The following is a 22102-nucleotide window of genomic DNA, read 5'->3' on the forward strand; positions in this document are numbered from 1 at the left end:
CGCCTCCCACTCGGAAAGTTGAGAGTTCGCTCCCAGGTAGCGGCAGATGTTTCTCTCCTAAGGCACAAAGAAAAAATATCTGCTGCAAACTCGGTGTAGGCGTCAGGAAGGGCATCCGGCCAATAAATGCTCGCATCCATCCAGCTGCCCTGACTCTACCCGGGATAGGGAATACAGAGTTGGGAAAAGGGAACATAACAGTTACGGGGAAGGGAAGTATAATGCTGGGAAGACCAAAGTGGTGGTGGGAAGGTTGGGTACATCATGCCAATAGCATCTAACACATCTAACAATACCATGGGGGCGGCAGCTAAGGGAGGGGAAGGCAATTAATTTTCCCAAGGGACCACATGAGAAACTGGGACTATTGTGGAGGTCTGAACCAACAGAAATGTGAAGGGGTGTAGGCACGCATGCACATACTTAAAATTGAAAAAAGTAGCAGGCGCCTTCAAAATAAAAGCCATGCAGTTCTATTCTGTGCAAGGCATAGACTTAATTTACATTTGGTTTCTAATTTCCTATTGACCTCACATGGACTGGAAAGAGACAGCCAAAGGACCGGATGTGGCCCGGTGACCATAATGATCTCTTTGATCTAAGGGAAAATAGGGAAAGGCAGGTTCTGGAAAGTTATATTGATTCTTTAAGCACAGCATATCCAACCAATATGACCACTCTTGATTTTCCCAGACTTCTTTTCCCTTACAAAAAGAGTTCTAGGAAAATAAAATGTGTGAGAAACAAACTCAAAATAACATGATTGCATTAGTTGAAGCTGAGAGGAGCTTTAACAGACTTTGAATATTTTGTTGATATCTTAACCACTTTAAAATACATTCCAAGACTCCAAGTAACATCCGTGTTCTGATTTTGAACCCTACTTTGACAACCCTACTTTGAAGGGTTGAGAGCTGGGAATATTAATGTGGGCACTGACCATGGCCCTTGCAAAACAGAACACAGAGATGATACCACCCCTTGCCCTATTATGATCTCTCTGTATTTTGTTTCGGCCAAAGCTTGGAGCCACCCAAATATTCTGGGATTTTGTTCTGCTTAACTATGATCTCCCTAGAATAGTTCAGTACAGCTTTCAAGTTACAATACGTTTAGTTTTGAGCTTGAAAAAAAACCATCTTTTTCTTTGTGAATACTTCTACTCCACAGCAGAAACTCTTTCTTAATACTTTGATGAAATGTAATCAATGTAAATCAGTGATATTTGTATCATGAGACTCAAAAGTAATCTAAGTCGGACACAGATAAGTTACTGAGACTTCAAGTCTAACTTACAGTACATTTTAACTAGGTATGGAATTATTATGTTGTTTTTTTTGGAGAAAAAGTTTGGACGAGTATTCAGATTGTGATGGGACCCGAAGGTAGTTCAGATGCACATAATATTTGCACGTGAACCCAGAATTAATGTAGTTCATGAGCCCTTAGCCATCTGACTAATGAATTGAGTCTGAATGAGCTTCCTTTTACAACCTGCAACTTAAGCCCCATCTCTAACAGAAAAATTGTTAGGATGCAGAATTGAATTTATTTTTTATTAGGAACTAATGTTTAAAAGCAGCTAATAAAAATAAATTTAAAAACATAACTTAAAGCAACACAACACAATAAACAAATACACAATTATGGATCCATGATATTAATATTAAAGTTAATGATTACTGTCAAATTCCCAATTCTTTACATATCATACTACATAACTTATAGCTCCCAAAATAATTTCTTCACATATTTTTTTTTCTAACTTTGGAAAAATAAACGTTTTAGTGTGGCAAATTACAGTGAACATATCTTACATATTAAAAGCCAAAGTCATCTACGGGTTTGATGCCCTTTTTTTGTTTCCTGATTTTAGAAGCATAGATTAGTATTATGGATCACATTTTATTCAACTTTCTCATTACTGACAGCTTGAAAGCAATTTCTGGAGAATTTATAGATATTATAGAAATAAAAAAATATCTTAAAGGGAATTTTAATGAAAAGGATGGTGAGAAAAAAATTACTTCTGGCTCTAAACCCAGAACTGAAGAAAGTGCATAGCATCTGGCAATACAATGCAATACTGCCATCTACAGCTAAGAAATTAGAACTTCAAAAGGCTTTCATAAACTGCATTAAGATCACAACTTTCCAACTGAACAATGTGACCTAATTATTCACTATGAAAAAAGAATCAGAATAACATTTCAGCATGACAGTTTTTTTCAATATATGTGAATGAACAGAGATTATATCTGAAACAGGAATGCTCAAATGTTTGCTCAAGACAGGACATAAAGAACAATACACGACCACTCATTTAGCGACCATTCAAAATAACAGCGCTGAATGAGTGATACCTATGAATAGTCCTCAAAGTTAACCAGCTGTCCCAGCACCACTGCAGTCATTTTATCATGATTTGGGTGTTTAGCAACCCACTTGGCCTTATGATGGTTACAGCGTCCTGTGGTCATGTGATAGCCATTTGCAACCCTCCCTGCCAGCTTCCCACAAGCCAAGTCAAAGGGGAAGCTGGCAAGAAGATCACAAGTTGCTCAAATCCTCATCCACCTGGCCAGCAGCCACCTCCAGCCATCATATACCTCAAGGAGCATTCACACCCAGTCTGGTTGTATTTGGGTGGGGGGTGGGAGGCTTGTACACCCACCTCCCTTCTTCGTTCCATCCCACTCATGGGTCCCCTGTAAACGGAGCTATCCTTCCAGAGCAGATTAAGAACTTCAATTGTATTGATGTAAGGAGCTAACTAGGTACAATGTTAAATGCTACAGTCATAAAAAACTATTTTAGAAATTGATTTAAAACTGTTATAACAAGAAAACAGAGATAACATATAAAATGATTGATTGGTGATAACTGAACAAAAACTAGCTTTAAAAAGGATCCTGAATCTTATGGAAATCTGTGTGGATTATTTTCCTATTTTGAGGAAGTTAAAAACTTAAGATACTTAATATAAACTCTTATATGTATTTGCAGATGTGCATAAAAACATGGCCTTAGTCATAGTCTTTACAAATGCTAACTTTACATATGAGCAAATGAGCAACGGGCAAATTTTAACTGAGCTGAGTATCTCAACAAAAGTATCAAGGGTTTGTGAGATTGTTGTGAAAAAACTCAGCCTATTACAGAAGGACAGTACAAGTCTACAAGACCCTTAGAAAACCACACAGTAACCTGTGTATGGCCCATCTGAATGGATAATCAGAGCAGGAAGAGGAACATAAAATGGCCACCAAAATGATCAAAAGAATGAACCAGCGGTCTTTTGAAGAACAGTTATAAGATTAAAAACACTGAACGTAGACAATTCCTTGCATAGAAATATTTCAAAATGGGTTAAAAAGGATTAACAAAGACTTACCTGTGGGCTCACAACAGTCAGAAAGGGCGGCAGCTCTGTGATTTGACAATACTGTTTCCATGAGGTAGCTGACTGTTGATGAATGATGTAATCCGAGTGGCCAATTACTGCTTTACAGTGGCTTGTGAATACAAGGCCCTAAAAAAGATAAAATTTAAAAAGGTTTCCAAGATTCGGACAATGTTTTGCCACAGCAATTCTGGTCTAAGAAATGACAAAAATGAGCAACGATCAAAGATGTTCATTTGAAGTAGGAAACTTCTATCTTGCTCTGACATTCTGAGGTCCCCAGCCTCCGTTTATGTTACTTTTTTATAACAGATGAAGAGCTCCAAGAAATGGAGTGACGTTACAATATAACATTCCTAAAAAAGTGGACCTGTTAGGAAAGGTATTAAGATTCTTTGATACAAAAGCAATAAATTCTTTATTTAAGAGACATATTTTCAGTACATATGCATTAAAACAGATAGTAGAGAGTTATGGTTCTTATGTCGTTCCATCTGCCTTGGCTCCCTTGCTCCATGCTGCTAGGGACCATGACACCTAGAAGGTGAACAATGAATATTGAAACAAGAGTTGTTTCACCGTAAGCACTACTTAGATATACTCAGTCTGTACAATGAATAAGATGGCAAACTAAACTATCTGCAACAGCTTTTTTTTTTTAGTTTATCATGCTGAAGTTTCCTAGAGATCAGATTATTTAATTCTGAGACTGCTGGAATGCCTTAAATTTATGAGTAGGAAAAAATTTAAGACTGTTAGAGGATACTCCCTTATTAGCAGGAATTCCTGATGGTTTGCTGAAGAAAAACTATTTTTCCTTGCACAGAAATGAAGATGTTACACACCTGCAGCAAAGTGCAGTTGTGCAAGTTGGGTGGGGAGAGCGGGAAGCTGACATCCAGCAGAAAATCTTGATTCTTCAGATACCGAGACTGATACTGGTTTTCTTTTTCTGGCTCTTTCCAGAATCGAAAGTGGTGGAGCCTGTAGGCGGCTTTCAGAGACAGGAAAAGAGCTAACCATCTGAAGAAAAAAAAAACGATAAGAGTACACATTCATACCTTTTGAACAGGAGTGTAGTAGTCCTTGACTTACAATCATTTGTTTATTTTTTTTTATTTTTTTTATTTTAATTCCATTTATATCCTGATTTATGACCGTCTTTCATACTTACAACCATTGCAGCGATCAAAAGTTGGGCACTTGGCAACTGGCCTGTATTTATGACAGTTGCACTGTCCCACGGTCACGTAATCACCACTTGCAGGGCTAGGCAACCTTGGCTCTTTTATCACTCGTGGAATTCTGGGACTTGGAAGTCCACAAGTCATAAAAGAGCCAAGGTTCCCTACCCATTTGTAACCTTCTCAACTGGCTTCCAACAAGCAAAGTCAATAGGGAAGCCAGATTCCGTTAACGACTGCATGATTCCCTTAAAAATTGCAGTGATTCGCTTAACAACCGTGGCAAGAAAGGCCATAAAATGGGGCAAAACTCACTTAACAACTGCCTTGCCTTGCAACAGATATTTTAATTTAATTTAATTTAATTTTAATTCCATTTATATCCCGCCCTTCTCCGAAGACTCAGGGCGGCTTACAAGCTTAGCAGTAGCCTTCATTCTATGTATATGCCTGCTTATTAGGGCTTTCACACACACACCCCAAGCGGCATTATTACAAAGTCAGCTTAATTGCCCCCAACAATCTGGGTCCTCATTTTACCTACCTCGGAAGGATGGAAGGCTGAGTCAACCTTGAGCCTGGTGGGATGCGAACCTGCACTAATTGCAGGCAGCTGGTGTTACTTAAGGAGGCATTAGCCCACTGCTCCACCAAGGCTCTTAATAATTTTGGGCTTGAGCTATTAGTAGTTACTGTTGTTGTTAAGTCAAGTACTAAATATATGCAAAAAGGGGGAGAATTGCTTAATGAAGCACTATTTTTAAAACATGAATATGAGAGAACAGTAATTTTGGCATAACTTTTCACCATTCAATCTGTCCTCCTTTAATTCTAAAGCCCAACTCCACACACATGAAATGTTATACGCATGTCTTATAAGCAGAAAGGTGATTTTAAAACTAGCAAGTAGTGAATGATCAATATTGTTTAGCTAACAAATGGTTCTACAGAGAACAGTAAATCTTTGATAAGAAATAGACACAGAATGGTTTAGCTTGATGCAAGCAAAAGCCTGGAAGCTTAATTATTTAAAAAGAAACTATGCAGGATAGTTTCTTGCTTGTGTAAATTATTCCTTTTTTGCTAAGATCTACAGGGACATTAGTACACAATTGGTATAATTGGGTTACATTCATACTGCACACTTATTTGTTCAATTTCAAGAACTGTTCATTCAGATACAATTTTTTAAAGTACAGGAAATGAGGGGTAGAAGTTGTATCTAAAAGGTAAAGGTAAAGGTTCCCCCGCACATGCGTGCTGGTCGTTTCCAACTCTAGGGGCCGGTGCTCATCTCCATTTCAAAGCCGAAGTGCCAGCGCTTGTCCGAGGACGTCTCCGTGGTCATGTGGCCGGCATGACTAGATGCCAAAGGCGCACGGAATGCTGTTACCTTCCCACCGTAGTGGTCCCTATTTTTCTACTTGCATTTTTACGTGTTTTCGAACTGCTAGGTTGGCAGAAGCTGGGACAGGTAACAGGCGCTCACTCTGCTACGCGGCACTCAGGATTCGACCCACCAAACTGCCGGCCTTCTGGTTGACAAGCTCAGCGTCCTAACCCACTGAGCCATCGTGTCCTTATAAGTTGTATCTAAGTATTTGTAATAAATATTGTTCATGAAATGGGTATTTCTGCTCCCTCCCCCGAAATTGCAACAGACTCTATTCGTAATTTTTTAAAAATTCATTCTTACACTTACTTAAACCAAATGTGCTATTAGTTCAAGATTTCTCACCTCGCTAGGTGTCCTTTATGCATCAGGTTTGCCAATTCTGCTGGAGAAACATCAATAAACCGTAGGAAAGAGAAACAACTCCCTTTCTCAGCACCTATTAACATATAAATAACAAGATTAAAATGAGTTGCTGCAAAGAACTGATGCCACGCTGACTTTATAAAAACTGAGATGTGGAAAACACAATTTGGGCTTGTATATGAACATCTGCATCTCTCCCTTGTTTCAAATTCTTTATCTTTGGTAATTGAAACAATTTATTGCTTGAAAGACAAATAAGATGCAAGAGGGAACATTAATCACAACCTTGTCCTGTTCCAATTACAGGTAGTCCTTGTTTAATGGACCATTTGCAGTTGGGACAGTGATGAAAAAGTAAGTTTGCCACTGATCCTCACATTTATGACATTCTCAGATCGATAAAGCAAAAGAATGATGAAGGAAAACCACAAGCACAATTGTGGCTTCACTTAGCAACTGTTTCACTCAACAAGAAGTTGAGTTTCTGGTCCCAATTACGGTAGTTAAACAAAAAGTAGCTGTAGTGTACCTTTTCTCTAGAGCAGAAAATCACATGAGCCTGAGGTTATTATGAAAATTAATGTTTTCTGAAAAGCAGTGATACTGGCAGCAGGAACATTTAAAACAAGAAACAAACAGGAAAAGTTCATTGGTAAGGAATAATAGAAAATGGTTAAAGAAGGAAGAAGAGGGCCAGCGAATAAGAACGAGATGCATGGAAGAATAACAACGTGTTTAAGTATTTCCTCATTATCTTATTTAGCACTTCAAAAAATAACCTCAAGAATAATTTTGATCTTGAAAGAATTTTAAAAAAAGAAAGTTGTAAATATTGAAAGGAAAATTAGTATGAGGAAAATCTTGAAAAGGACAGAGATAACATAAAAGACAACTTTTTAAGATTTAAGTAATTTGAGTATTTAGAAATGCTAAAGTAGAAGTCAGTTCAATTATGAACTAAGCTAATTAAGATGTTTATACCATCATTGTCTATACAATATTAAATATAAGTAAAGAGAAAAAAAGCTAAGTTATTGTCATTTTATGTAAAATGATACGCATTAAATTCATCCTAATGTTCTTCTAGTACTTTAACTTACCCCTTCTATGGAACAGAGATTGCTGGATGTAGTCTGGCGCAAAAGGAGATAATAAAAACTGCAACCACCTGAAATTAAAAAAATTAAAATCTGAGGATGTAAATATTGATTAAATTGAATTCAAACTTGCTTTGTCACCTACCCTTGCTCTAAGAATTCAAGGATATTGTTGTCTTTAGGCTGCTAGCCAAAATCATTCTCTTGAGAAGCCCAGAATTATATACTATACATATTGTATTCCTATACAGCTAAGGTGTACCCTAGGTATATACCTAAAGTATATACGTAAGGTATATACTGTACTCCTATACATCTAAGCCATGAGCCATTTTATCATAACATTAGAATGGGCTGAAGGTACTACAGATGACTTCTTAAGAGCAATAGCTGAAGAGGTTCCCCTGACTTCATCAGTTGCATTGAAAAAACTGAATAGAATAGAATACTGCTTACCTGTCTCGTGAATGGTTAAACACCCTGATCTGTCCATGGCGATAGAGAAACTTTGAAATCTGATATGGCTTTAATGAAATGTGAAATGGAGACCATGTTTCTTGTCGCTCAAAGAGCTCTGGATGATTGCAGACCTGTACCGAAATGTAATAATTCATTTCCTTAATGGAAAAAATAATATTCTACATATCTGGAAAAATACAGGAACAATTTTCAAGGTTTAATCTTTTACCCTGCTTTTCCTCAAAACAGACACATTAGCATATGTGTCTTTCTATCCTCATAGTTACCCTGTAAAGCAGATTAGACTAAGAGACAGTTATTCTTTCATCAGTCTTATATGCCACTTTAGTCACAAACTACAAGTGGCATACATACCGTATCAATAAAAAAGGAATAAAACAATGCAAAGCAACATACGTAACCCATATTTATGTCTAGTATGAAAGGTTTCATACAAAAACTTACAAAATCCTGATAAACCTGGGAATTCTTTAATTTGGGGGGAATGTTGTTCCAGAGAAGGGGGCCATAATAGAGAAGGTTTCACTTTTGCGGCATTGAAGACAGACTCCCTCAAAGTAAAGTCCCAAAGAGAGCCCTCTCTCCTGATCTTTCTGGAAGGGTAGATACTGCTGTGAGCAGTAAGATATTTGAGCTTTGGAAGTGACCACCAGTGCCTTAAAGCCAAGGGTCAACCTGTACAATTCACAGAGTAATAGTATTAACTGGCTGAAGCAAGAAGCGCCTGCAAGTTCTTGAGTCTCTGCCTTCTGGACACTGTAGTTACCAGATTGATATTCGGGGGCAGCCTCATACACAGCAAACTGAAGTGATCCAACTGAGAGGAGCCAAAGGATAAGTAACGATAGACGGGGCCTCCTGATCTAGGAATGGCTGCAACTGAAATGCTGGAATGCGCTGCGTAATGGTCCCCGTGGCTACAGTTGCTACCTGCTTTTTAAAAAGGAGCTGAGTCCAGGAGATTCCCAATTATGAACCAGTTCTGAAGAAGGCAATGCAATCTGTCCAGATATTGGGCCACAGTCACTCAGAGAACTTCACAACCAAACTGAAATCTAAATCTGAGTCTTTTCAGTCATAGATCAACATTTAACCACTATTCTACACTGACTGTTGTAAACAATTTGTAAACTATAATCTGCAACATACATTCTTTTAGAATAGCACAGTTGCCTTTTCCATACTCATATATTATCTTACCAAAACACTCTTATTTTCCAACAGACTATACTGTACTACTACAAAATGACAAGGTTTACCTTTGCAAATTATAAAATAAAGGAGGAAGGGCTTAAGTAAGTTAAGCAAATGCAACCTGTTAATCATGCATTATGGAATATGGGTATACAGCTACGTTTTCTTGAGACAAGCATTTCAGGATAATAGGTTTTCCTAAACTCACCTTCCTGAACTGCATGACAAGGTTCATGAGGCTACTAGTAGTGTTCTGAGCTTGCTGAGTAGTGCCCATGGAGGATTGTAAAAGATCATCAATTGAAATCTTATTCTTCAGAGCTTGATATAATAATTTCTGTCGACTGGTCTGCTGGCAATACATAAGAATCTCGATCTAAGAGAGAGGAAAATAGATTAAGCCATTGCCAATAGAAAATTATATTAAATCCCAGTTCACAAACACAATCCATAAGTAATCTTGGAGAATAAAGAGGTTTTTCCCAGAAATCTTCATTGTAATGTCAGGGATGCAAAATAAATATTCTTAGCTACAAATATTCAGATAGGAAGAACCCCTGTCAAAAATCTATGGAATATTACTATATAACATGAGATGTAAAAGTTCTCTTTAAAAAAAACTTTCAAAATTACTTCTTCACCGCTTTGTATGATTTAGCCTAGTCTAGAAGTGACACGTTTTTGTTATGGATTTGTGCATCATACTTTATGTTCATCAATGATTGATATATTTTCTGAAGATTAAAAATAAATTGACTCAGAAAAATACAAATATTATTTGTACTGTTCAGAACTGCATACAGGTATAAAGCTCAGGAATATTCTCAGCTATTGATACATGGAACTGGATGGAGATTTTGCTCATTTGATTAATTTTTGCTCCTTTTCTTTCACACAACTTTTTTTCTTACTCTTACGATTTATTTTTCTTGTTGCTTAATTTGCAGTATTGGTTTGCTATTATTCTTATTACAAATTTTACAGCCTTGAATCCTTGTCAGAGACTAACAAAGTATTCCGGCATCCTGTAGAGGATTTTGTATGAGGTTTAAGTCCAATTTGGGAGATGGTCAGCTTGTGTCAACCTTGCCCCACTTTGCTATGCCTCAGTAGAACAAGTGCAAAAATCCTACATCAAATGCATTCAGTTCATGGGTCAAGAATTCCCCAAGGATATAATTTATGGAATAATCCTCATGCATGACATTAAATGATCAAAACTGTGCATATATTGGATAATTATGTAAAATATTATCATTGCACTGCAATGATAAATCACTACAAAGAAAAATCAAGTACTTAACAAACACTCACAAACAGAACTACCACGACCACAATCATATGTGAAGCACTGAAATGCTTCCGGGTTGAAAGTATTAGCCGGTGGCATCCCTGTCTTTGACTTTAAGGTGTTTATTATTCTGATCTATTAATTTTATGGTCAGATATATTTATTTATGCAGACACACGAAGTCTGAAAGTAGAGAAATATTATTTCTCTAGAAAGGATGGATCCCGAGATGCACTTTGGTCAAATGAAGTAATTTTCACCCATTTTCTTTTCTTTATAGCAATTCCCAGAGCTCCCTGGAACCAGTTTTCGGGGAGTACTATAGTTCCCTAGAGTACTATAGAGAAAATATAAATTAAATGCAATTAGCTTTCCCTTCTTCTTTTAAGAGAGCAGATTATTTAGCTAAAGGGATAGCTTTAGCTGAAGCAGATTATTTAGCTGAAGGGATGTCCACCTTAAACCCAATAAGATATTGAAAAAGCATTTTTAAGAATGCAGATTTCACATCAGTTAGAAAAATTACACAATGGTGTATAAGGAAAAAAACTCAAGAGGACAAAAGAGTTTATTGTAGTTTTGACTGGCACCTTGTCTGACAATTCGTTTTCCACATCTTTCTTTATTCTTCTCAACATAAAAGGTTTCAAGATCATGTGCAAACGTGACAGTTGATCTGGAATTGAGAGGAAAAATAATCCATAATCATTTATCTAATGTTAGTAATGCTCTGTTACAAATGATGATTCAAAACAAGGAATCTTCCATAGTTACATAATGGCACTTTATTTAACTTATGAATAGAACAATAGTAGAGCAACTGGAATTAAAATGGATGGAAGAAACTTCAACTATGTCAGCTATGTGTTACCCCCCGTTGATAGGGCTCACAACTTGGGCGTCCTCCTGGACTCACGGCTCAATTTTGAAGATCATATAGGAGCCGTGACCAGGGGGGCTTTTGCCCAGGTTTGCCTGGTGCGCCAGTTGCGACCCTATCTGGACCGAGATGCCCTACGCACAGTCACTCATGCGCTCGTGACCTCCCGTTTAGACTACTGCAACACTCTCTACATGGGGCTGCCCTTGAGGACCACTCGGAGGCTTCAACTGGTACAGAATGCGGCCGCGCGAGTTGTGATGGGGGTTTCCCGATACTCCCATGTAACACCTCTACTCCGTGAGCTGCATTGGCTTCCGGTTGCCCTCCGGGTGAGATTCAAGGTGCTGGTGATGACCTATAAAGCCCTTAATGGCTTGGGTCCGGGATATTTGAGGGAACACCTGCTGCCAGCATCAAGTTCCCTTTGTCCAGTGCGCTCGCACAGGGAGGGTCTTCTCAGGGTGCCGCTGGTAAAAGATTGCCGGCGGATAACACCCAGGGGGAGGGCCTTCTCTGTGGGTGCGCCTGCCCTCTGGAACCAGCTGCCCGTGGAGCTCAGGACTGCCCCTGACCTGCGTTCATTCCGCCGGGACCTGAAGACTTGGCTCTTTGAGCTCTCTGGCCCAGGCTGAGAATTTTAACTGGGGTTTTATTTTCAGGGATAATTTAATCTTTTTAATTGTCTTTTAAAATTTGTATTTTGTATTGGTGTGATTTAAAAATGCCCTGTAAACTGCCCTGAGTCCTTCGGGAAAGGGTGGTATATAAATCTAATAAAATAAAATAAAATTAAATTATATTGACGATTCTACTTTGATATCTGGAAGTGAGGAAGACTTCAGGAGCAATCTTAAGGAATCTCATGGCGAAGGTGAAAAGGGGGGGTGTCAAGACTGATTTGCACTTTCACCTGTATTCCGCTTCACTCGCAGCTTGACAAAGAAAAGGGAGGAGATGGGTGGAATGCGAGGGGAGGGGGAATTGCAGACGAGCATCATTGGTTCCCATGGGACAGGGCTCCAACCCAAGGATACATCAAATGGATGGCCTAGCGTGGCTCACTGGTTCCCATAACAAAATGAACAGAAGTGATTGGTGGACTAAATGGACTGTGTGTGACCCATAGGGAAAGGGGGAAATTAACTATGCTAGCTTTTGTGCAGGAAACCGAGAGTTGGTTTCGCTTTATGGTTTATTTAGTAAAGTTTATACTCTTAATAAAATAAAGTCCCAGAAGTTTCTTTTTCTGGATCCACCAACTAGACAGTTGGCAGCGGGGTACAAAAGTGCATCTGCTGCTCAGCAATTTTTTTAAAAAAGTCCCAAGCTTATGTTGACTGGTAATGCCAACACAATGCATAGTTGGAGGAAAGAAGCTGAGCGACTAACAACTTTACCTTCCTAGAATCAAGTGTTCATAATGATTATAGCCAGTGCCTTTTTTGTTAAAAAAAAAAAGGGTGCCGGAACTCACACACATCATACAACCCACCTTGCCTACCCTACAAGGTTCCATCCAAAAAAGGTGCCAGAACTCCGTTCTGGGCGTTCTATGACCAAAAAAGCCCTGATTATAGCTATGAAAAAAAGTAACAGCTACAACTTGGGCTGAAAATGGGAAGATCTTGTCAAAACTTATATAGACAAAATATTAAGGTGTGGAGATATCACACTGACAGTAAAGGCATGTGTTATCAACACCATGGTTTCCCCAACTGTAACATGGTTGTGAACAGTGGACGATCAAAACAGCTGAACAAAGAAAAACAAATGCTTTTGAATTGTAATATTGGAGAAAATGATTGACAATACTGTACACAGCAAGAGCAAATAATTCAATATTAGCTTAAGTAAAACTGGAAGACTGCTTATAGAAAGCATTAACAGTGAAGGTGAAGCTTAAGGATTTTGGACACAGAAAAGGGACACTGGAGAAGATCATATACTTGAAAAAAATCAAAAGCAGTTGAAAGAGAGTCTGATAGATAGTGGATAGATATTCACACTGATGGCAAAAGCACGAACCTATAATAATTTAAAGAAGCTCTAATAATCTTGATGTAATAATGTCCATTGGGTAATGGTCAGAAGTGACTGAACAACCGTCAACAACTTACGATGGGGCTGTGAGTCATAACCACCAAATATTACTTTAAATATTTGCAGCAGTAAATTTTCAATACTAATTGCCACAGAAGGTGAATGGAACAGTACTATTACATAAATGCCCTGGTTGTAAACTTTCCATGGGCATCTAGTTGGCTACTGAGAGATCAGAACAATGAGCTGTCTGAGCCTTTAATTTGATTCACTGCAGTTCTTCTAATGTTCTAAGCATTCTATAACATCTGGCTCTAATACATGTGGGCAATTCTGCTCAAGTTATAGAATTTGAATGCAAAGTATACTGAATCGTGCGTACTCACTCTCATCAATGGCAGATTTATTTTCCGCATGGCTTTCAATATCTTTAGAAAACCATTCATTGAACTCTTCATGGGAATCAAACAATGTTGGCATAATGAAATGAAGCAAAGCCCAGAGCTACAAAAGCAAAGAAAACAGTAATAAATATCCCACTAACTAATATATCTTAAAACTCATTTCTTACATATACTGAATAGGTTCAAGGAACTTTCTTTCCAAAAATGTCAACATGGGTCATCTGGACTGACAATTCAGAAAACCTTTCAGTAACGATGACAGTGAAGACTACATCAAAATCTGATTAACAGATTGAGGAACGCCATTTTCTGAGTAAACAGAAAGAGGCAGGCAAGACTATAAGTTATATCTGTGAAAACATTAGATTGCTACTATTTATAGAAACCAATGAGAACAAAACATGCATACCTCAGCCATAGTGTTTTGGATGGGGGTTCCAGTTAGCAATAGTCGGTTTCTACATTGGAACTGAAGTAAAATTTTCCAGCGGACGCTAAATATCAACAGATTTTGAAGAAACTGATTTAGCAAATGGCAATAAAGAAACAAATTGCTACTTTTGTTTTTATAATGTTAATTCATAAGACTTCTAGGAAAAATAAAATACTATACAGATTTTACTGCCATTTAATCTGTCTCTAAAAGCGCTTCTACAATGTGACACGATCAATTTATAAGCAGTTTAAATATTACTACAAATAATACTATTTGTTGAAAGAGCCAGCTTGGGAAACCTTAAGCCACACAGCTGATGGCCCTCCTTCTTCTCTGTTGACCTTCTCCTGCACATGCTACTTCCTTGGACACCTCTGCTTGCCCAGAGAAGAGCATCTGATAGATTTTCAAAGCCACCGCCTAGACCAGGGCTTTTCAACCAGTGGTATGGGTACCACCTGTGGTACATTGGCACCTGGCAGGTGGTACGTGACCATCCTAGAAAAGTGGTAGCAGGGAATGAGCTGAACCGGTAGCAGCACCGCACAAGCCAGAGCGAGAGATGGCTGGAGTTGCAGGGCTGTCAGGGCTCAGCAGAAGTGCCAGGATCAGAGCCAGGCTCCAGCTGGAGCTCAACAATGATCCTGCCACTTCTGCTGAGCCCAGAAGAAGCACCGATCAGCTGGAATGTTGCAGCATCTCCAGGGTCTTGTGATTTACATTCAGATGCTTGGCAACTGATTCATATTTATGACGGTCACAGTGTCCCAGGGTCATGTGAAGTGACCAAAACCCGCTGCACCCAGCGGGGGGGGGGAGTAAAAACCAAACCCCCCCCTCCCACTGCCAATCCTCAACAGAAATGCTCACAACAATGAAAACCTCGGACAGGAGGAAGAACGCCGCCGGGGGGGCAGGCAGGTGTCTTGCTCGGCTGTGGCTTGGGAGGGGGCACTTTTTCAGTGCCATTGTAACTTCAAACAGTCACTAAGCAAACTGTTGTAAGTTGAGGACTACCTGTACTTTATCACTTTTTTCCTTTTTTTTGGTCATCAAGTTTTTGACCCCTTGCTAGGCGGCTGGTGGTACTCGAATGTTGCCATATCCTAAAAGTGGTACAATGGGCGAGAAGGTTGAAAAGCCCTGGCCTAGACAATGGGAAATAGGAGAAACCTGGTTGTTGTAACTTCTTTGTTACTGGAAATAGTCCTGGAGGGGCCCATGGAACCTAAATATACTTGGTGCTTCTAACCTAACCACTTACAAAAAAAAATTACAAATCCTGAAATCCTCATAACTATGAATAAAACAAAAATACATTTTAAAAAGTGATAGCATTTTAAAAAGTGACGCTACAATTAATTACTGCAACTTAGCTTCCTTTTTTTCACTGGTAAAATAGTTTAACTCTTTCTACTACATAAAATACCTGGAACTACTCTTGAGTGCCTGTGCTTCGTCCAGCACCATATATTGCCATTTCACCCGCTGAAAATACTTGACATCTTGGACTACAAGTTGATAACTGGTGATCACCACATGAAAAGAAGCATCCTGAGTATACAAAGTCTTCTGCAATCAGGGGAAAAAAATGAAGTTTTAATCACCTTAAAGATAAGTATTATTATAAGAAAAAAGATGTAGAGGCAAGTACTGAAGAGAAGACAAACATTAAGATAAAAGTAACAAAACTTATGATTAAAAATATTCCCAAATTCTATTACAGAAAGACAAGAATACATTAATTCATTAGATAAATGGGAGTGATAGTACCTGACTCCAGAATTTCCTGATCACTTTTCGGTCATTGGGATTCCCCCAATATGGTAGCACCTACAACATATAAAAAACACTCCATGTAAGTACTTGTTATTTTTATAGAAGTCCTTTAGTTCTTTCAGACTTTTGCCATTCCTTGTGAACCAGATTCAGATTTCTGGTCTTTTACATAAGGCTTCCGAACTTGGCAGTTCCTAACTCCTAGAGTTAGGAAAGTAGGAAGTAATATAAATCTACAATTTCTTTTAAGAATTTAGGAAAATTGAATTTATGGAATGATCATGTCTGCAGTCACCTTAAATCTAGGAACAAATCTGGCGAACTCCTGATGCCAGTTGTTTAATGTGGAAGCTGGTGAAATTATTAAAAAGGGCCCCCAGATGTTCTCTCTCTGGAAGGAAAAAAATCTTAATTAAAGAATGTTTAATACACTTTAAATAAATATCAAATATGATGAGTAAAGAAAATATACAAGTTGTAAAATTGCTTTGTATTATACAGGTGTTTTGTATGTTGTTCAGAAGCACACATACTAGGGACATAACATATACATTGCTTACTGACATGCCTTTCCCAAACATACTATGGTAAAGCCAAACAAGCAAAGTAATGCATGCAATTTATATTGATTTCTTTATTCATAAAATAAGACAAAAAGGAAGAGCAAAAGTGCCTGAATAGTTCTTTAAACAGAATAATTACTTTGAGGTATTTATTTTATTATTTTATTTTATTTTATTATATTTATATACCGCACTTTCCCGAAGGACTCAGGGCGGTTTACAGGGTGATTAAAACGAAAAATACAAGAGTTAAAAACAATTAAAAAAATTATATCAATCCCTCAACAAACAAAAACCCCAGTTAAAATTAAAATTAAAATTAAAAGGGTATGGCAGTAACAAGCACGGATAGCAACCTTTGCTTTTTGTTTTCAATACAAAAGTTGTGCTTGTGTAACTCAGGATATCAAATGTGGTACAAGTGTGGCACAAATCCCTTCACAGGCAACCTGGGCTTGCAGTTCTAAACAGCCAAACCAAAGGTAAAAGAAGAATACTTTGAGTCAGGCTGTAGTAGAGATGAAATCTGGGGAGGGTCAGTTAGCATCAGGAAGCATAAGAGATTTTGAGTACCAGAAAAGACTTTGGAATGCAAGAAATGAAAGCCTCAATTCAATTATGCACAGAAAGGAAATGTTATTACACACACACACACACACACACACACACACACACACACACATTAAATACACACGGGCCTCATTTCAATCATGCAGTAAGTGCTTACTTTCAGCCAGAGGTTTAAAGCACAAAGAATCCACTTACCTCAGCCAGATGTGCTAATAAGGCAATACTCTGCACAGTTTTACCCAGCCCCATTTCATCTGCTAGGATACCGTTGATGCCCTGAAAGAAACGAAACTGAAAACTTCAGTCTGGGTAAGGCATAAAAATAAGCATATATAATACCCTAAAATCAATTCAACATTAAACTTCATTTGTCTTCCAAAAGCATGAAATCAGTTCTGGAAAGTTCTGTAATATTCTCCTTTCCATAAAAAATATACCAGAAAGTATCTCTGAAAATATACCCGTATTCATTTCCATAGATGACATTTTAATTTTAGGAGCATGGACACAATATAAGTAACCATAGTTCAGCCCTTCTTTTTGGAGCCATGCCAAGAAGTAATTTGTTTTAAAGATTTTGCTTCAAGGGAAAAAAATCACACCTGCTCATACAGGTTGGCTAGCCAGTTCATGCCTTTCAACTGGTAACCTTTTAATTTGCCATTGAAAATGGTAGGCTGTGGAATGTCCTCTCCTGCCCGGATGGAAGGGTTGGCAAGGCTGTAGCTCTCTCCAAAGCCAGTGCCGGATTTATTGGCAGCTCGAAGCGCAGCTGCCCGGCTCTCCTTAGCATCTTCATCAAAAGACCTGGTCTACACAAAGGGAGGAGAAAACGGTTAGAAGGGTAATCTTACACAAAATGAACAAGTCCGAATCCCAAACTTACAACTGAATAAAGACACATAGGACAAGATACATCTTCTTTCATTTGTTAACATGATCTCATACATATGAGAAGAGTAGAACTAAAGTAACAGAAAATAATACAGTCTGCATATGAGAAGAGTAGAACTAAAGTAACAGAAATTAATACAGTCTGCAATCTTCATCTTAAGTTTTACTCCTGATTCAATTTCTGAAATACTTGAAGTACCTTATCATGACTATTCCTCATACAATTCCATGGGAATAACATTCACTTAATATCTATGCCATTCAGATTAATCCTAATAAATACATTACCTAATTATGGACATCTTTATTTTTTTAAAAGAATAAAGCTAGTAACTTACAAGAAATATTGAAAAGTTGCTATGCCAATTCCAGACATTTTAAAATTTAAAATACTTTCCAATTCACATTATACTTTATTGTACACACTTACTTGGGCCTGATGAATTCGAAAAGCATCTTCAGCATTTTTCAAAGCCTGAGCCTTGTAATAGTTACTATCTGATAATAAAGCAAAATTTAAAAATGAAACAAGGATTCCATTACAAAACTCTACTTATAAGCAATTCACAAATTTCTGAAAAATTAAAAGTTTGAAATGAAGCTGAACACTCTTCACTTACCCAGAAAAGTGCCTCTCTTTGTCTTGCTCTTTGTGTCTTTAATTAAGGGTTTCAAAGAGGCACTTCATTTGCAAGCAATCAGCCCCAGTTCGTAATTCAGGGAAAGCATGCCATATAGTAATGATAGGATTGTCCTAAATCTCAGTAGAATTTAGTTTCATCCTTACCATAATCCTCTTGAGTAATGTTGACAACAACTCCTCCACCAATATCAATCTGCCTCTGGATAGAACTGTCTTCAAGTTTCCTTAGAATTTCTTCCTGAATTCCATCATGTCCTGTATCTCGTTTGCGACTCATGAAGTGGGCATACAACTCGGTTTGGGTTATCAGGAAGTTAAGTTTTCTCTGCTGCCTTTTAGCCTAAAATAATTTATAAGTAAATAGAATAAATACTTTCACCTATAAAGATTCGCATAGAATAGATTCACAACTGAGGAACTAAAACGATGATTTCCTGAATGATGGCTATTTATGTATTGAGTAAAAAATACAACTTCCAAAATATCCAATAGAGCTGTATCCAACCTACATGTTCTTGCTAATTCAAAGAAAATAACTTATTAAAATAAGTATTATAAAATAGATCAGTTTGACTTTACAAAAATCAAAAGATGAGATGTGAACACATTCAAAAATTACAACAACTTTAATAGATAATAAAACATACAACGAATCTTGTATTTTGATCTCTCAGAGAGGAGAAAGGAAAATTCTATTTTTCAATTAAAGGAGAATCCTAGTGTTTTAAATGTAGGCTCAGCTTGGAAAATTATGTCACACAGGCTAAAACAACATATAATTTGTTAGGCAAACTTTAAAAAGAATTTAAATTAATATCAAATTTATGATTTGGATAATATTAACCAGAACGTTGTAGTCTAGATTTGGAATAGTCAATAGGATGGTCATAGGCAATAATTATTTGCATGCACCTTCCCAGGTATCTGTATCTATTCAGAGGTACCTTGCCCTGACTTCATGTATTTTTAGATTCATTTAATTTAAAAAGAAATTAATAAATGGGCAACTAGCAAGCTGGAAATTAAATCCCTAGCTTCTAACATCATCTTTATTTACAGAAATGTTTTTGGTTCTTACATAGATCACTTTAGAGAATAAAAATGGTAGATGGCTACATCTGTCCAGAGGAGGGAAAAAGTGGGAATGTTTGAGAGTAACCCATAGAGCTAGGAAAAAAAAGCAAGTTTATCAGTTTTTTTTCTTAGTAAATGGCTGGTCCATAAAAAAACAAAACTATACAATAACCATTTTGTGACAGCCTTCAGGACCAGCCCTCAGAATTTTAAAAGTGCCTAGCAGCCTGAAATATTGCCTTTCCTTCCTCTAGAAAATTGATTTCAAAATTCAGAGTTAAATAAAAATTAGATAATCCTACACAAGGAAAAAAAATGGATACGTTACATTTCAATGACTCTGTAGGACAACAAGAGCAATGTTGGCAAAAAGTAAGATGTCTGGTAGCGCCTTTTCTGACTAACATATTTCATTAAAAAACAAACTCCAATGAGCTGCAGCTCATTTCATCAGAGGCATGCACATCAGTTGCATCTGATGAAGTGAGCCTCTTAATGAACTCTGTTAATCAGAAAAGGTGCTACCAGATCTCTGTTAGTCAGAAAAGGTGTCCCAGTCTCCCTCTGATTATCTGCTGCAACATCTATTTTGTTAATATCTAGGTTTCTTTCCCTAAATGAACTATTCTTACTTCTCTCATCTCCTCATCCAATTTGCGTTGTTCCAATGCTTCTTTCTCTGCTCTTTTGCGGTGCTCTTTTTCCACTTTTTCATATTTTTTCCAATACAAAAGCATCTCCTTTGTAAGTCGACGTGCCCTTGGTAGAGTTTCCTTGCAATTCTTTTGGGCTTGAATAGCTGCTCGACGCACCTCTCTCATACACTGGTGAGCCAGCTAAAACAGAAAAGAAAGGGGGGGGGAATTAGAATTAGGCAAAGAGAGAAAAACCAGGAAGAAAAGTTTATATTCTCAAGTCCTGCACCGGAAGCAGTGTTCTTGATTATCTCCCAGTACCAAAGCCGAAATTCACAAATGCTGCTTTAATAATACTTTGCTCGTATCTTAAATACTTTCTTTGTAAATGAAATCCATTTAAGATAAAAACAGAAATCTGTCCTTCTGACAGAAATGATGCTTTCTTCTTATTGGAATTAAATAGATTATGGAAGTTAAACTGGGAAAAACTGAGTACAGATATAGCTGTTATTATTATTCCTGTTTAAATATGACAATTACAGCAAATACAGATTCTTAGAAAATTAATGTCTGGGTAAGGTGATGAACTTGATGTGTGCCAAAAAAAACCAAATTCAGTCCAGACAAGACACTATAATTATCTTTCACTCTTGAGGCTCCAAAGGAACAGATCCTAGTCCGTTCAATTTTCAAAGAATTACAGGTAGCCTTCACTTGTTTAGCCAACTTCGCTGTCTGCTGTTCTCCTTCCTAGCCCAATTCAAAATGTTTGGTGTTTTTTTTAACCTTCAAGGAACACTGTTCCAAGAACTGTGATTCCCGAAGCGATTTCCCTTTGCCTCCACACAAGCCTCTCTGTATACTAAGGTAATTATTAAAGTCCATTTCTGGATTCCCTGCCATCTGAGGTAGGCTTTTATAATGCACAACTGTGAAATGTTCTTTTTTGGTCATTATTTTTTATTTTTAAGTTTAGAAAAATAGCTTTAGTCTTTAAAATTCTGATGATTAAAAATGTTTTAATTGCATTTTTAAGACCACAATCAAATTCCAACTAACGATATTAGACTCTTATCAACGCAATACATTTTCCTTCTGCCTGGAGGAATATATCACTGTGCCATTAATACCAAAAAATAGGTAATTTATGGTAGCTGAAGGACAAGATATAAATTCTCTTAACGTTAAAACATTTTTTAAAAAATCAACGTATTTCAGTGCCAGTACGGTACAAAATGTTGCATAGTATACCTTTCTGCTATTGCTCAAGAACAAATTTCGGGCAGAGACTTTCTGCTTATATGCCTAAAAAAAAAAAAGGAGGGGCGGGGAAAGGATACATTATTATATCATACTATAACAATTATTTTTTTCACACAACTAAAAATACCAACTAGAAATATCAAATGTGATAGTCTTGCTTCAAAGATGTAATGATATTCATTTGAATTTGTTATTTAAATCAGGGGTCCCCAACCCCCGGGCTGCAGCCCATTACCGGGCCGTTACTTATTTGGAATTGGGCCATGCGAGCGACTGGTTGGAGCATGTGCTTGCGCAACTTGCTGCATGAGCGGCAGGCTGGCCCACTGTTTGTGCAAGTCGAGCTGCGCATGTCGGCCTGCAACTCAGGCAAGGGGTGCATGCACTTGGGACTGCTGCTCATGTGGGCCAGTTCCCCTTCCCACTCCCAGCCGGGCTGCCCAGCTGCAAAGGCTGGGGACCGCTGATTTAAATCACATCAGCAACTCAAAATAAATGTTTTCTGCC

General features: G+C 37.7%; 1 protein-coding gene across 6 annotated transcripts in view; it reads right to left on the minus strand.

The window, feature by feature from the left end:
- INO80 (INO80 complex ATPase subunit) overlaps positions 1 to 22102 on the minus strand; it is a 95873-nt gene that overhangs the window by 52670 nt on the left and 21101 nt on the right. For all 6 annotated transcript variants that reach the window (XR_014492855.1, XM_083365790.1, XM_083365788.1 and 3 more), the window contains 18 exons: positions 21584 to 21637; positions 20327 to 20530; positions 18765 to 18960; positions 18408 to 18475; positions 17686 to 17895; positions 17279 to 17359; positions 16246 to 16341; positions 15945 to 16004; positions 15601 to 15743; positions 14145 to 14229; positions 13718 to 13835; positions 10999 to 11084; positions 9326 to 9493; positions 7900 to 8033; positions 7447 to 7514; positions 6326 to 6419; positions 4249 to 4426; positions 3395 to 3532 (listed from right to left, as the gene is read on the minus strand). Coding sequence is in view for 5 of the 6 variants with exons in the window: in XM_083365790.1 (XP_083221916.1) it covers positions 3395 to 3532; positions 4249 to 4426; positions 6326 to 6419; positions 7447 to 7514; positions 7900 to 8033; positions 9326 to 9493; positions 10999 to 11084; positions 13718 to 13835; positions 14145 to 14229; positions 15601 to 15743; positions 15945 to 16004; positions 16246 to 16341; positions 17279 to 17359; positions 17686 to 17895; positions 18408 to 18475; positions 18765 to 18960; positions 20327 to 20530; positions 21584 to 21637 (2181 nt within the window). In the remaining variant the exon portion in view is untranslated. The remainder of the gene's footprint in view (positions 1 to 3394; positions 3533 to 4248; positions 4427 to 6325; positions 6420 to 7446; positions 7515 to 7899; positions 8034 to 9325; positions 9494 to 10998; positions 11085 to 13717; positions 13836 to 14144; positions 14230 to 15600; positions 15744 to 15944; positions 16005 to 16245; positions 16342 to 17278; positions 17360 to 17685; positions 17896 to 18407; positions 18476 to 18764; positions 18961 to 20326; positions 20531 to 21583; positions 21638 to 22102) is intronic.

The sequence above is a fragment of the Vipera ursinii genome (genome assembly GCF_947247035.1).
Source record: "Vipera ursinii genome assembly, chromosome: 1".
NCBI lineage: Eukaryota > Metazoa > Chordata > Lepidosauria > Squamata > Viperidae > Vipera > Vipera ursinii.